Below are 16,573 nucleotides of genomic sequence, written 5' to 3' on the forward strand. Positions count from 1 at the left end.
TGGGTTGAATTTCTTGATGACAATGTATGGAAAATGATATTGGTTTTGGCCTTGTAATTTTCCATTAAAAGTAAGCTCCTTGGCTCCCATCAGCTGTAGTTCACCTTGAAGAGGGAGACAGCTGTCTTCAATTGGTTTCTGTCTTATTATAGACTTGCATATTCTGCATGCGTGCGTGTGTGTATCTGTGTTTTGGTACAGTAGTTTGATTGTGACAGCATAGTGAAAATAGAAGAGTTATTTATACTACGCTGTGCTTTTCAGGTGTCTACCTCCTCCATATCCCTTTCACACGTGATTTTTTTTGCCTTCTTCCCCACTTCCTCACACCCATTCATGGCTTCTCTGATTTAAAGGGCCTATTACCCTCCAGGTATGATGAGTAGTCAGTGTGTAGGCAGACACTCTGATTCATTTTTTGTGTCTGGTACACCTGAACAGGTGACGGGCTGCGACAGGTGGTACTCCATCTCTGAGGAATTTTGACTACACTGTGACTCAAGAGTCCTAAAATGGCATGCCTCTGGGATGACGAGAGATTATTAATAAATTTAATAATAATACATTTTATTTGTTAGGGCACCTTTCAAGACTCTCAAAGTTACCTTACACCAAGAACTATTCACAAAATACTAATCAGAAAGTCATAAACCTGTTTTCTGGTTCATGACTTAATTGACACAATTAATGGGCCATGGGATTATGTCCTTGGCAAAAGTTAATGAAAGACAGAAAAAAGCTGAAATAATTATATTTTTGTCGTTGGCATTGCAGTTTAAAATTTCAATTGAAGCACTAATTGGCTGTTAATAAAATTCCTCTGTTCACATCCAGATTCTTTCCCCGCCTTTTTCACTGACTTTGGCAGAAACCTTTAATTCATAATATCAGGACTATAAGTTGTAGGTTTCCTTTTAAAAATAAATAGTCTGATAACCATAAACAATGCTTTCCAAACCCAGCTGTGTCTTATTATTGCAAAGTACTGTACATGACATGTAGTGCTTGTGGGTTAGCCTTTGAAGTGATGTTTTCATGTCAACATCTACCCTTCCTGCTGGGTGGGGCAAAGGTGATATATTTCCACATGCTCTGTGGTTTTTTCTCATCCTGTAAATAGTGCCAACAGCCACACACAGAACCACAGCAGCGTGAATCCATAGAAATCAGTTTGTTTTGCAAACATGGTATTCTGATTTACTCAGACATTAACCAGATAAATTTGACAGTGCACTAACTGTGAACATGTGACTGCATTTCCTGAGTCTCACTTCCAATAAATAACTTGCAGTTTCAATCTTTCAGGGGTAAAAGGAATGCATGACACTTAGGGCTTCAACCCATGAAACGCAATCGTGCATGAAATAATTTACTGCCTTTGCTGTGATTCAGTTTTGGAACTGTTCTTTTAATTTGCATGCACATGTGCATAATCAAGCTTTGCCAGTGAGTTGTTAAAAATTATGGCTGTACAAGGCCAACCTGTCTGCCCACGAAACTTTAAGTCCGTAGTGAAGTGAAGCTGATTTCTAACAAATCCCCAGTCTTCCAGGGTGTGTCTTGTCTTTAATGTGTCTCTATGCAGGCCCAACAGCCCCGCAGCTGTCTGGGGAAAGGCCAGTGCTCCATCTATTAAATACTAGAATTCAACGGTAATTTAGCAAGATCCAAATGTGTACTGGTCATTTTATTTCAAGGTGTTTCAATCCCCAAATCACTATTCTTAAACCGCAGGAATGAGTGTGGGGGGTGAGGATGAGACAGGCATGGTGCTTCTCACCAAAGCATGTCTGAGCTTCCTGTGAAGACAAAAAACAAATCCTTGCCCAGCCTTTTGGAAAAAGAAGAGATGATGGGGAAGAGAAGAGTAGATTTTTTTTTTTTTTTTTTTTACAGTGCTTCAGTGATAAGTTGATGATTACAGCTCACAGGGAAGGAAAACAAGCAGTTACATCTTTAATTTATGCTTTTTGGTGTGGTCTACTTTTTGGACTATTTTGTAACTGTGGTTGAATACACTGCAATGCACTGTTTTTATTTGCATACTCCTGTCATCATAGTTTTTCCCTTCTTGCCTTCCTTTACTCTCTTTTGTACCTGAGATATTTGGTCCTGTCTGTGAGCCACATGCTCCCGTTAATATGGATTCAAGCACAATCAAGTGAAAAATATCTATTTTGTTTCCAGGTGAATCATGAGCAGCAGCTACAGTGTCTCCTTGGCTGGCCCTGCCCCCTGGGGATTTAGACTGCAAGGAGGGAAGGACTTCTGTCAGCCGCTCACCATCTCACGGGTGAGAGGGCCATACACGCACTCACACACACACACACACAACCAACTTTTGTACCCTTCACTAAATGACAGTCACCTCTGAGGAATGCTATTCATGCCCCCTGTGCCATTTGCCCAGTCAGTGATGAAGTGCTTGTGCCGTTCATCACCTGTGTGACACTCATTGCTGAATTTAGACACCTTCATGGCTCTTATTGCTCAGTCCCCTGTTGCTCTTGACTAGCCTCCCATCAACATTATGAGTATTGACATAATAATGTTGCGTAACTGAACCATAACCACAACATGGGCCAATTAAAAAAAACCAACAAAACAACTGTCTCTTTTGGATGGTCTTTCAGATATATGTGCAGGAATAAGCCAGTAGCTGTTAACAGCTGCTGTCATTTTGACCATTCAGATGACGGATAGTGCTAAGTGTCTTGGCCTTTGTCCCTGGCGTTAGTCCTGATGCTAGACACAGGAGACTGGGTCTGCAGTGGAACCACAACCTGTCCTTAAACAGCCCATCAGACTGAAACTCTAGAAAGCCACAGAGTATTTTGTAATGACTGCTTGGGACTTTTGGCCACATAAATTCCAAATTGGCTGACCAGGTTCTCTTGATCCCTGAGATGATAGAAGGGCTGCTTAAGGCAGGTCCAGTTTCAGCTTGGACACACAGTAGTTACTGTATTTGTGAGTTTGGCGCAAGGGGTGTTGTTTGTAGAACACTGTTATTGTTGCATAGATTTAAGGAACTGTTGTGAAAATTGTTATTGGTGTCTGAAGAGGCAGCTTGTTTTAACTCAAGAGTATTTCAACCGTTTCAATTATACTAACAGGCTTCTTGTAAAACAGGATTAAAAGTATCCTGCTTGTCTCCCCCCAGTGTGGACTGTGTTTGAAAATAACTGAGCAGTGTTTTTAGTCCTTGCTGCTTCCTGTTATGCAATTGTTATCTCAATGTCACAAACAAGGTAAGGACGCTGTAACTGATCCTGCCATTGTCAGAATCAGTTACAAATTTCTGAAAGTTATAAGATGGGAGATAGGCCACAATGATAGTAATGGGACCTTGGAGATTTTGTTGTCATTGTGACTTGTAGCTATCAGTAGACGTCTTATTTTCATATCTCAGAACAGTTAGTGAGTAAAAGCCCAGTCATTTGAGTAGATATTGAAATATCTTTGTCGTGCAACTGAAAATTTTCTCTGACCAAATGCAGCCTCATCTGGAATTCTTGAGTCTACAGTAGGACAGGGAACTTAATTTGAAACAGGTTTTCCAGGAAAAAAAAACACACATATATATATATATATATATATATATAAATGGTGCAATATACATATACACATCAATGTATAAAACTCACCGGGAAAATTCAAAGCAGATGGGTAACTGGCTCAGTGGTTTTCAGGGATGTATCGTGTCATGTTATTATAGAGCTGTGAAAACAAAAGGAGACAGGTGACTTCAGTAAGGTGTCAAATTTTAGAACCTGACAAAATCCTTGCATCTAATAAAATCCAAAATGTTATACAATAGTTCTGACAGGTTTATTTATGGGTTTTAGTTTAACCATTAAAACGTTGAATGCCTTTTGAGCATACCACATACACTGTATTTCAAGGCAACATGACTCTCACATTATTGGTCTGTTTCATTCCTGTGACATTTTCAGCCCTGTGCATGACCACAATGGTTCAGATTTCTTCTTATCAGGCAGGTGCCACAGATAAATCTTCCTTTTTTCTGTTTATTAAAGAATCCTAATGTCACATAAGATACTGCCTACTGTAACAGCGTACGGTCATACTAAAGCAGAAAAGTACACGCATTCACTTATTCACATACATTTTTCTAAATATGACATGTCAGATATCAGGACTTCATGATCCAAATAATCTGAACTGTATCCATAATCTAAATAAAACTAACTATATTTCCCATATAAGGCAATAGTTAGTTAGTACAAGGTACATATTTTTAAACATCTGCCAACAGTTTAACCGTTATTTTGGTCCCGTCATTAGAAGACCGAGTAGAAAATTGAGTAGACCACAGGCCTATTTCAAGGTTCATTTGATGCCCACAATGTTAAATTGACTAGCTTTGGAGTAAAGAATAAGGATCTGTTGCTATTACATTGGAGCTTATATTTATTTTACTTAGATGGATGTAATTGCTGTGGAGTAATGATGTAATGACGTTACATATGCTTCCCATATTCAACTTCAAGACTTTGAATGGGCTTCAAGGCTGGTTTCTCCCAAGATAGCCACATAGCCAGATAGCCTTTTAGGGAATACTTGTCATTGGCCATTGTGATAGCAGTGAATCAAAATGTAATGTGAAGTACATGCGGTACCGTACCACAATCCGTACGTATTGTGTGACATTGAATTGGCTGTCCCAGTATAATTAGAACTAAATCTTTCCAAAATACACAAGAAGTCATCATGGCAAATTAGGGCTTAAATTAAACAGACTTTTCATCTGAAATTGGTCAATAGCATTGTGCTGTGCACTATACTAAATGCTCCTGTATTACAAAAGTTAACAGGAGTCATTCTCCAAAAACTATTATGATTTGTGAGGCAGTGAACGTAATAATGTGTTTGTTTATTAAATGTGATAACTCTGTTTTGGGTTAAACGTTTGACAACTCAGCTGTTAAAACTGAGACCACCCACCATGGACGAAATATGGAGGACGGTTATGTACATTCTGAGTCTGGGTGTCTTTATCTCTGCTCCTAAATGCTGTCATCATTGTTTGTTGATATTTCAGCTCCTTTTTAGGAATTTCTTGACAGGTGTCCACATGGAAAGTCTCCCACTCAAAATTCTATTAATTTCAGTGGGAGTGCTATTATAACATTGTTTGTAAAAGCTGTAGAAAAAGTAACCTACCATGTGGCTATCAGTATCTGGTTATTGTGGGTCAGTAGGAGGACATCACGGGGAAATTTTTCTCTCTTTTCCCATTGACTTCCTCACTTCCTCCTCTTGTCTCTTGTATCCTTCTGTTTGTTGGTTTAGTGGCATGTGATAGATTGAGAAAACATTATATACGTTAATTTTAGCTCAGGGTTGGCAGTAGGCTCTGCACTGCCAGATGTGTTCATTTTTCATGCTCAACTTACAAGCTTATTTTAAAATATGGTGACACTATTTTCATTCTAAAAGGAGAGGAATGTGATGATATAATGTATTGGCCAACATCAGTTTGGGGGTAAAACAAAAAGAGGACGATCAAGTAGGGCTCAAGCACCTCTCAGCTGTAAAATGTTATTCGCTCTATGATGTTGATGATGACGGTAAAAATAATAAGGATAATAATATTAATGTTATCTGTATGATGTGAAAATAATATAATGATTTCTGTTGATAATTTAGAAACTCCTCAAAAATTCTTTTGTTACTTGTAGAAAAGTGACATAAAAGGAGATCGAAAAATTAAAAATGAAAATCCAGCATATACCAAACTTGAAAAGCTGACCAGAACTGCTGTTTAATTTCTTCTTCCCACATTCTCCATAATTGTTTTAAAAAGTGTAATTAAGTAGACTTTACTAAGATTTAACTACTTTGAATTTAATTTCAAATAAAGAATTATAATTTCATGCTTAAAATAGCAGCTCAGAATAGCCACTTGATGACTTGATGGGCATTTTACTATCATTATTTCAATTATAATTAATCAACACATTAAAAAATATACTTTCATGCCACATACCACAAAATCATTCAAAAAAGTTTGTTTTGTGTCGATCTTTGATTGAGGGGTTATGTGGCTTGCTGTTTGACGCTCAGCCTAAATATTTGGTTGAACTCAGATCCAGAAAAAACAATACCAAGCAATGAAAAACTCTCTTCGCATTTCAGGAAACCAAAAAGATAGATAGACTGTGGTCAGTGCTTCATAGCTGCCAAACAGTTTGTCTGTGATTCTTTATCTGTCTCTTCTATTAAATTCCCCTGAGTATTTTTAAATGGAAACTGAAATTTAATAGAAAGCGGTGTACTCTATTCTTTAAAATGAGCTTCACAAATAAACATGTCACATGAAGCTTTTTAAGAAGCTGTGATTTTGTGCAGGATCCTAATAAAGTGTTGAGGTTTCATATGGCTTTGGCAGAAAAATGTTATCTGCAGCGTGTGTTTGATCCTACTATGATCTCCGCAGTGTCTGCCAAGTTTTATTAAGGCATCTGCTTTCAATCTCCCTAATGCTTTATGGCAGCCCTTTAAAGCATAACTAAGCTTGATTTTGATTTTGATCAAGCTCACTATTTTCCTTTTTGATTAAAGATACTGAAAGGAATAATCAATTTTCTGTGTTTGAGTAACACTTTGCTCCATTGAGTAGAATGACTCTCTATGTTTAAAAACAAAAAACATGCTCATGCTTCATTTTTTTCAGCATGCACTACGTACTGCAGTTATTCCTGTGCGACACTGATAATAGTGCTCGTGACTCAGTCTTGATAACAGGTATCACATGGTATAAAACATTGTCATTTTAACAACTCTGTATTTTCCTGTAAGAGGCATATTCTGCCAATATAAGAAGTGTTTAGTGAGTGTCTAGTCAATAACATGTACAGTCCAAACACATTGCCATCAGTAAGTGAAATTTAACAATCTCATCTTACCATTTTTTTTGGTATAAAGCCAAGAAGCCCCAGGCTAAAACCTGCAGGAAAGCTGAATGAACTATGGCTGGAGTTAGAAAGCAGTACTGGCACTTGGCTCAGGGCCCACCATGTCTGAAAGCCCTTTCATATCATCTGCCTGCCCAGCACCAGTCAATCGGGTTTGATTCTGACCTGACCAAAGCGCATTCAGTATTCAATGTTGGCCTTGGTACTGCTTTGTGCTGTTTTGTTTGCGTTGTCATGGGGATTTGACTAAGAGCTCCTATGTAGGTCTGCCTGGCATCTCGTGTTTTCCAGCAGCCTGATTGATGTAATAAGAGACAGGGGTCAAACCATGACAACCACCGGCCCACCTCTGTTCAAGTGCGCTTAATTGGGATGTTTGGCTTGGAGGAAAAGAGTACTTGCTGTTTTGTCCCCTCCCATCGGCTTTCTCCACCATTAGTGTGTACTTCTCATATCTGTTCCTCTTTACTGCTGAAACAGTTTGTGCAAAAATGTTGCAGGTGTGCGAGTTTAAAGGAGAAAACGTCCAATCTCTTGACAATAAACTGTACTTTTTGGCTTCTTCTTATGTGAGCCCAGCATGTTGCTTTGTGCTATACTCTATATGTTTCTCTTAGCAGCTTCATGCCAGAGACACTGCAGGGTAAATGGTTTCTTTTTGATGAGCTTTACAGGTTAAAGGCATGCATTCCTGGCTTCCAAAAGGGGAACATTATACTTCAGTGATGAGTTTCACAATGAGGAGACATTTCAAGTCAGACAAAAACAAAAATAAAATCCCTGTCTCATAAAACTCACATTGTTGTTAATAACTGGAAACTTTTGATGTCTGCTTTATAATTAGAAACTTTTTCTAAGTAAGCCATCATACCTTGTGTGTTTGTAATGACATAATGTTAGGCCCAGGCCTTTTCCATATAAGGTCTTCTATCTTAGTCTACCCTACACAGACGTGACATGCATCTCACAGGCCTTCAACCCCCACCACAAGACACTTCCTGTAACATGACTTCTCTAACGTGAAATGACCACAGCCCTCTTCCTTACTCCATAATTCCACAGTAGAGAGGAATTTGCAAATGTAGCATCAGGGAAGATGATTAGTATCCCAATAATGCTTTTGTGCTACCTTACTCTAAACATGTCCCATTTTAAAGGATGTACTTGAAATAGAAGTACCCTCTCCTCTCACGAAATGCACTTTGAAATTGAAAATGTCTGACATAAGAAGGAATCATAAATCAGTGGTTTGAAAATATCTGTTTACTGAAGAATTCTTGTGTTTTAGGAGTTTTGGCTACAGTTTACTGAACAGACTCTCTTTGCCATGGCCCTTGGTCATAAATCAACTCCTTGACAACTTTGCGTTCCCTCTAAACAGAACTGGCTTGTCTTGTTTTCACCAATAATGAACCTTACAGTCCTTTATTTTTGTTCATTGCCTTATTAGTGAGTAGAAATCTGCATCTGAACAGTATTTAGCATGAAAGTGATAGTTTTATTACATGCTTTTGTCACTAAATTTAATTATGGTTGTGTAACAGATGGATTGGGGACGTGTGGAAGCAATAGACCGATTCTCAGCTTCAGCTGTGCCTCTTGGATTTTCCTAGTTTTAAAGTTACAACATCCCTCTGCACTTTCTCTTCACAATCACACCAACGTGGAGTTTTTCCTACAAAGGAATTTGTAAAAGAGATAAATCAAGGAGTTTTTGAGTTATTAATGTCATCCAGTGTCTCCAGTGTGCCCTATGATTTGCCATAAACCATCAAAAAACTTCTACGAGTATTGTGCAATATATAGTTTGTTGTAGGAGCAGAGGCACTCGTACATGGAGTGTGGGACAGCTGGTCATTACCAGTAACTGCACAGCAGTAAACCCAGCAATTGGGAGCAGGCCACAGCAGTGAAGCAGCTAAACCTTTATGTGTTTGGAATCCCATTCATGTAAACGCAGTTGGAAAGACACTTCATTCAACTGAAAAATGTCTTTCTCATCTGTCAAACAAACACAAAGACCTCTAACAGCCTTTTAATTCCTTGAGATTTAAGTTGTGTTGATTGTACGCTGTGTAAAACTTCCTTTAATGACCTTTTACATTTATCTCAGCCAAGGTTTGAACTATAGCTTAGAGTTTGATTGAATTTATAAGATCTTTACAAAGTGGTTAGCAGTGCTTGGTAAAAGGCTATTGCTAAAACATTTTGCTCTTTTGAGAGAGCTGGAGTAGCCAAAGTTCGAGTTCATTACTTATCTTCTCTCTGTCACGAGTGCTGTGGGCCCCTCTTGATTTATATTTATAGGCTGTGGATACCAGGGATTCTTACTGTAAAATTGATTTGTTTTGTATCCATGCGAAATCCATGTGAAAGAAGGCAATTGAAAGTATAAGAAGTGCACTCTGTCTGCATCAGCAACATATCAAACATTGCTAACGTATTAAACGCATCTTTCTAGGAATGTCACAAGAGTCCTCTCTTCACCTCTAGGAATAGTACATGTTGTGCAATTACCATATGTAGAGCTATGTAGTACTGTCTTTTCTCACAACCCTACAAGGAGAGAGAGCCTCAGGTCTCTTTCTCTCATATCCAGAGAGAGAGGGAAACACTGAGAAGTGGAGATCCGTGTCCTTAGGACGTGTCCTTTCAACAACACTTCACCAGCTTTTCTCTGCTGTTGACCCCTCAAGCGGCAAGCCAGAGCTGCGATCACTGAAAAGCGCTTGCCATCACTTTTATGGCCTTTGTGCTGAGTTATTTTACTGAAAGTAAATGAGTCAGAACAAACTCAGTAAATGCTGACAGGTGTGACAGTGTCCGACACCGGGTGCTCAAGTGAGTCAGAGGGTTTAAACATGCCTGTGTTGTGAATTTCCTGCCCCTTTGTGAGCTGCACTGCATTTTAGCTTTCCTCGACGTTGGTATGCATGCATAAGTGGCAGCTATGCAATCCACACTTCCAGTGATGTAATTGACTCAAGAACGATGCAAAGAAAGCAGAACTCCAGAGAAGAGTGTCAGTTGCTACAGCCACCAATGTCACCTCCTCTTTCTTTCTCTCCCGACCCCCCTCCCACTCTTTCCCCCCTATTTTGTAAGTGTAAGGGTTAGCACAATGGTACTTTCTTTATGTCTCATTGGCAGTAGGGAAAGGTCTTGGACTTACCTAATCTGAACACATCTTGTAGGAGTGGACAGCACAACTATATTATTTAAATCAGGGCTAATACTCTTAAGTCACAGAAAATGACTGGAAAGTCAGGTCTTCTACATGCATTTAAATGTTATTTATGTATATTTGTAGGAGATATATCTTAAAAGTATTCTACTGTTCAGCTCTTAGCCATCGTAAAAAAATATACTTATCTCACTGAACTGCCAATATTTCCCACGCGTGTATTTTTTGCTTAAACGTTTGAGGCCTCAGGCACCATGAAGTCTGCCCTTTGACATAGCAGAGAGATGACGATGACGATGATGTGGTTACAAAGGCAGTGGCTTTGTTACATGCACTTCTGTTTTGTTCCTGCATGATCACAGCCAGCATGGCTGTACAGGTTTTAATGTGAAAGTGTGTGCTGAGTGATCGACAAGGTGTGTACAGTCTTGTGTAATCATTGTTTGATCACCACACCTGGTAGAGACTCATCTCATGTCTAAGGTCTAATCACGTTACTTCCTGTGTGTTTCATGCATGGCTCAACGTTATGGAAAGTTGATGACCTTAAACCTTACGTTACTCATTGGTCAACAGACAGTTGAAGGGCTGTATGCTTCTGAGCTTTGGTTACAATTAAAGCTGCCATGTTTTTTCTTCTGTAAAAAAAAGGGTTTACTTTTTACATTTTTCAAACGGAAAACATCAAGCATTTCATCTGTTTCATTTGAAAAACCATTCTCTCTTTATACATGTTGGAATAGAGTTAATTCATAGCACATCACAGCTTGAAATATAAAAATGTCAGTTTTTTTATGACATGTGCTCAATACACAAAAGCTTAGAACAAGGAGAAAAACATTCGCTCATGTGGTCAGAAAAAGATTTTTACCCACTGTCACTAAGTCCAGACAAAAAGCTCTAAAAGAAAAACACCACTTCGGGGCTGATGACCTGTGCACCAGCACTTTTCAGCAGCACAGTGATAAATGAATCACACAGCAAAGAAAAACTCGGAGAAACTTCAAGTCTCTGAATATTCTGAGGAAACCCAGCTAAAGTAATGAATGTGTCCCATGAAAGTCTAGGGGGGAAACTGCAGATTCCAATTTACAGACACTTAGTCTGGTATTTACTCTGACAAAGCTCAAGACACAAGAAGCAAAAACAATTTAAACTGAAGCTCTGCTCATTGGCAGTGATGCCAGTGTATTAAATACAGGATCTAAATTTGTCTAGAAATTAGAGAGTTTTGTTTTTAATTTGAATTTGAATTTTAATTAGAGTTTCTTATGGAAACAGTATTTCTTACCTTTTGATAATCAAACGTATCCCAATGCATAAGACGTATTTATAAGTGAAATATGCTGTGCACACTTAATTTCCATTATAAAAATTCAAACTCATGTGGTTTTGATTTGTGGTCAATGGTCAGTTGTTTGTGTGAGTCATGACTGTGGGAATGCTTTGGCTTGTTTTTTTTAATGGGCATACTGTTTGGGTAGATGCAAAATCATGTGCTGTGGATGTTGTGATGAGAGTACGATGCCTATCTCTTCTCCTTCTTGCAAAGGTTACATAAGACAGGAAACAGGAGCTGATTTTAAGATAGAAATACAAAACACACACACACACACACACACACACACACACACACACACACGGAAATCACAATAACAAGAAAAAAAAACATAGTAATTGGTGTTTTAAGAAAAAAGTCAAAGGTTGACAGTTATTTTCTCTACATGTGGTGTGACTTTGATTCTGCGCGACCATGTGCATGATGAGCATATTTTCTCATCTGTTTTCATGTTCTGTTTAATTGCAGCTTACTGATGGAGGAAAAGCAGTCCGAGCCAAGATGAGTGTCGGAGACATCATTCTTTCCATTAATGGCATTGCCACAGACAGCATGAATCATCTAGAAGCCCAGAACAAGATTAAGGCCTGCACGGGCAGCCTCAATCTCACTCTACAGAGGTAATGTCTGCTCACATGAGCGCCCCCCTTCTCCAGTTTGCCTAAAGTCTTTCTAACTTCTAACAGAAAATGCACATTGTTGATGTTATCGATTTATCTACAGTATCTGTGTGTATTTCAGCCTTCTTGAGAATTTGTAAAGGGTGCAGTTGAAGCTAAATTTAATTAGGTAGTGACCTGGCAAACAAAATGGTGATTAAGCTGCAGAAGGAAGCTTGATAGCCATATTTGGTGTATTTGGCTCTATTCAATTTGCCTTGTTGTCATTTGAAACAGATGAGCTCCTGTTGTACTAATTTAAAACAGTCCTCTGTTCTGCCACAACAGATGCTATGGCCCCAAAGACCAACAGAGAAGTTTTGAAATGTTAAAAAGATGAGAGTAAACTTGTTGTTTCTTGCATCAGTTCGTATATAATCTGATCTTTATTACACCAAGAGTGGACTGGCAGTAAAAGAATGATATTGGATTTGTCGTGATTACTTTTTATTTGAAAGGTAGATTCTAGTTAAACTTGATGCCCAAGATCGGAAATCCTGCCCTTGGATCTTTAGTAAGGGCATGTTCAAAAGTGACAACTTAAATACCTTATTATAAGAAGGGTTATATTATGTACTACAGCTACACACCGCACACGGAAGAAATGAAGAACCCTCAGATTTCTGTGCTATTACAGTGAAGATCTTAATTAATGGTTTAAACATGTTCTCCCTGGCTGTGCAACGTCGGGCACAGGATCTGTAGAAGTCATCAGAGCGGGCTTCAGCATTGGTTTGCGTCTGATCACAATGAGCAAAAAGGAAGAGCAAGGAGACCTCGGGTGTACAAAGGTTCCTCAGCAATAAATTGTTACTTTACATAAAAGAAAGCCGACATCTGCACTGTCATTATATTTGTCCATCAAGAAATGGTTTAAATTTACAAGGAAGCTCTGTCGTATGAAATGGCTGGTTGTTGTACTTTACTTTGAGGAAGATGGACAAACAGAAATGTCACATAGTGCGAGTCCTCCTCATGAATTCTAGCCAAGCACTTTACCACATACACGCACACGCACGTGCACACACACACACACACACACACACACACACACACACACACTCACGCTCACCCTGCCTTTTTGCAGCAGAAGTGTATCTTTAGTATCAGACACAAACAAATGGATGTGAAGCACGCACCCTTTTTAATACTGTAAAACATGTTGACAGAGACTCAAAGCCTGGTTTGCATGTCCTGTCATTCCATCGCCACATCAAAGCAGAGGGGAGCCTCTGTGCTTAAATCGTGGGAAAATAGGCCTAAAATAGCTCTGTCCCACAGCTGCATGTAATCTACTGTGGGTAATAGATGCACAATGAAACATCAAACATTCTGGCCTCATAGCACATGTAAACTACACCTAAAAATCACCCTCTGAACAACAAAGGGCTCCTCGTTAAAAAAGACTTATGATTGTAGTTTGTTTTACTTATGTTGTTATTCTTCAAGGCTGGATGGTGTTAATATTAAATGTCTTTATCCTGTGGCACAAGAAGAAGTGTTTTAGGTGAAGTATTAACTATATATTGACTGAGTGGCTCATTTCATTTTTCAAGTTTTTATTAAAAAAGATGATCAGTCAATCAGTTTTAGAAGGGGGCAGATTACATGCAATATCTAAACCTCAATACCTTGAGTATTTATGAAGAGAGTGCTTGAAAGTTATGTCTATAGAGTATAAGCTTTAACCACATTCATGAATCTTCTTTCTGCATTGATTTCAGGATCAGGGATTAGATAGTGAGGGAAGTCTATGGCTTACTTAAACACAAACAACATCAAGTAAAATTCAGTACAAACACTGAAGTCCGACAAAGACAGACGAGTTAGACATTAACTTTTGGACATAAAATGGAAACTGTTGGAAAATCAGGGTTAGAGTTAGTAGGTCGTACTGTCAAACACGATTTATTCTATAACTAGAAAATCTATGTAACAAAAGAAAAGAAAAAATCCACTCAAAACTTGTATTTTCCGTTGATTGTCTTGCCAAAAAGACTCTTCCAGTTGTTGTTATGTTGTGTCCCTGTTGCTAGGTAAAAGTAAACATGTTTTCACCAGAGTAGCATCCTCCTGTTGTTCTGCTCTACAGTAAATCAAAGCAGATCTCAGTTGATGGATCTGAATGAGCAACGAGCTCTTCTGCTTTCTGACAAGCAGAGAAAATAGCTTTTCCTTTCCAAGACTGTGCTCCAACGAAGTACCTCTGGATCTCAGATGTCTGAGCAGTTGGGAGAGTAATATTAACAGACTAGGAGCATTCAGTATTCAGGCTGTTTGTGTGGCAGATCCAGTATTTTTTATTGGTTTGGATTTAAAGCTGCAGTTTTACCACCTGCACGTTAATACAAGGGACATCACTCGCTTTCTTGTTATCTAGAGCTAGTTTTGCTGAGTATAACTGAGTAGTTGTGAGTTTGGTTTTGCAAGTGAGCGATTGCTAAACGCAGTTCTACTTTCCACATAGTAACATTGTTTTAAACTTGTACTAACAATTTATTCAGCTCAAGTTTTGTGATCTTCCAAATATTTTAGTTTAAACCAGCAGCCAGCAGTCATCTGTGAATTTTACAAGTACTTTTTATCCTACCATCATTGAAATCTCGTTGACGATCACTAGGCAGCTGTGGGAAGCAGTCTTAGGAAAGTATGATTGTTGGTGTTTATTTATTGCCATTGAAATATGTGGCACAGCGCAATGAAACACCAGTCCCAAGAGGATGCGGCTGGCTGCACCTGGTTCCAAAACCTCAGAGATAACACAAACCAACACAGAGCACTTGGCAATCTAACCACATCCCAATGTTTTACATAAGGATTTGTATCAGCTCCCACAGCGAAAGAATTGTTTGAATTCATTTTTTGTGTGGTAAACTCCTTTGTCAATGAGTGCTGTTTCATTCCTATTCATCCGTGTATGAGACATACACTTAAACAGATAATTATACAATCACCACACTAATACTTCATTTGATTAACTAAAACTACAATGTTGATGGATTGTGCTACACACAGATGTAGCTACGCTGATGTAGCTACAGTATGTGAAATGTTGTTTTCCCTTAGAGGGCACTTAACTGTAGCTAAACTAATATCAGCTGGAAAGCCGTGGGTAAAACGTACAGATACTCTCAGATGCCTTGAATTTACATCCAACAAGTCTAATGCTATGGTTATAAGAGGGTGAAGTAGAGGACAATCTAATGCAGCCCAGAGCCCCCACTGACTCCTGGCTGCCTTAGCCAGATGTGGTGTGGTGGTTGGAAGAAAAATAAGACAGGATGAGGGGTTATTAAATGGCTGAATGTGTATTAAAAAGTACATTAAATAGAATTTCAGTTTATTCTATTGCGGATGTAGTGTCCAGATATCTGGCTTTAAGAAGAATTCTTTCATTTTCCTACTTCATTCACCAAGCTTTTTGTGAAGCAGCATCTATGGCTGTGAATGTCTTTCGTTTATTTTATTCGCTTGAGTCACAGAGCGTTATCACTGACTGAGCAGTAGCGACCAGAGGAGGACATGATAAGGCACATGGTGGCGAATGCCATGAATGCCGTCCGTCACTATGGTGCACGTGATAGCTGATATGGGAAGTGCATGGACTCTTACTTGACATGCGTATTCAGGCAAGTGACAGCCACAACCAAGCTGTCCCGTTACATGTTAGCAAGCTTTCCCTCAGGAAGGGGCAGTCATGTTTTCATGGCTCTTTAAAAACCATGATCTGCCTCTAGCCATTAAAATGCCAAAACTCCCCCTCCATAAAATCATTTTTCTCTGTGAATCTGAGGGAGCAGTGCAAAGACAAGGAGGAGACGTGTCAGACACAAGCTGTGAGTTTTGCCACCGAGCAGATAGGCTGGCTGCGCAGAAAAACAGAAGCACAGAAAAGTTATTTTCTAAGCCCTCTAATTTCCACATCCCTCTGTTGGAGCTTTTGTTTTGCTTTCCTATGTTTTTCTTCTTCTTCATGCTTTTTCTTCAATTTTCTTGCAGCGGTAAATGTGAGAAAACAGATGGTGTTTGCCAGGTCTCCCACAAAGTTTTAACAGTCATCACACAAGTTCAGCACAGGGTAGATATTTTTCAGCAGTATTCTGGTATAATGTAAATTTTGCACAACATTAATACAATGTTTGCATTCTACTCAGCTCTTGTCTCTAAAAAATCTCATAATATCTGTGACTCCTAGTCTGAAACTGCAAGTGAAACTGAAATGAAAACAGTGCAGCAAAATTTAAGGAAGAAAGAAAATGAAAGTCTATACTGTTTAGCCTCTATGTTGAAAAAAATGGCTTTGAGAGTCTGTAAGCTGGTTAGACGCGTCTATTAGCTGCTCCATCATTCAGTCAAATGCCATATGCCAGATTGTTTCTCTTGGCCCTCAGAGGGACAGAGGCAGGGTGGAAATGCATAAGTCTGCTTTGCCCTCAGGCGTATTTCTCCA

At 38.9% G+C, this 16,573-nt stretch overlaps 1 protein-coding gene across 3 annotated transcripts in view; it reads left to right on the plus strand.

Moving 5' to 3' along the window:
• Nucleotides 1–16,573, plus strand: part of pdlim5b (PDZ and LIM domain 5b) — a 33,003-nt gene that overhangs the window by 1,865 nt on the left and 14,565 nt on the right. For all 3 annotated transcript variants that reach the window (XM_029515660.1, XM_029515662.1, XM_029515663.1), the window contains exons 2-3: nt 2,188–2,293; nt 11,933–12,084. In XM_029515660.1, the coding sequence (XP_029371520.1) occupies nt 2,195–2,293; nt 11,933–12,084 (251 nt within the window). In that variant the 5' untranslated portion in view covers nt 2,188–2,194. The remainder of the gene's footprint in view (nt 1–2,187; nt 2,294–11,932; nt 12,085–16,573) is intronic.

This window comes from Echeneis naucrates, chromosome 12 (genome assembly GCF_900963305.1).
Source record: "Echeneis naucrates chromosome 12, fEcheNa1.1, whole genome shotgun sequence".
NCBI classification, from domain to species: domain Eukaryota; kingdom Metazoa; phylum Chordata; class Actinopteri; order Carangiformes; family Echeneidae; genus Echeneis; species Echeneis naucrates.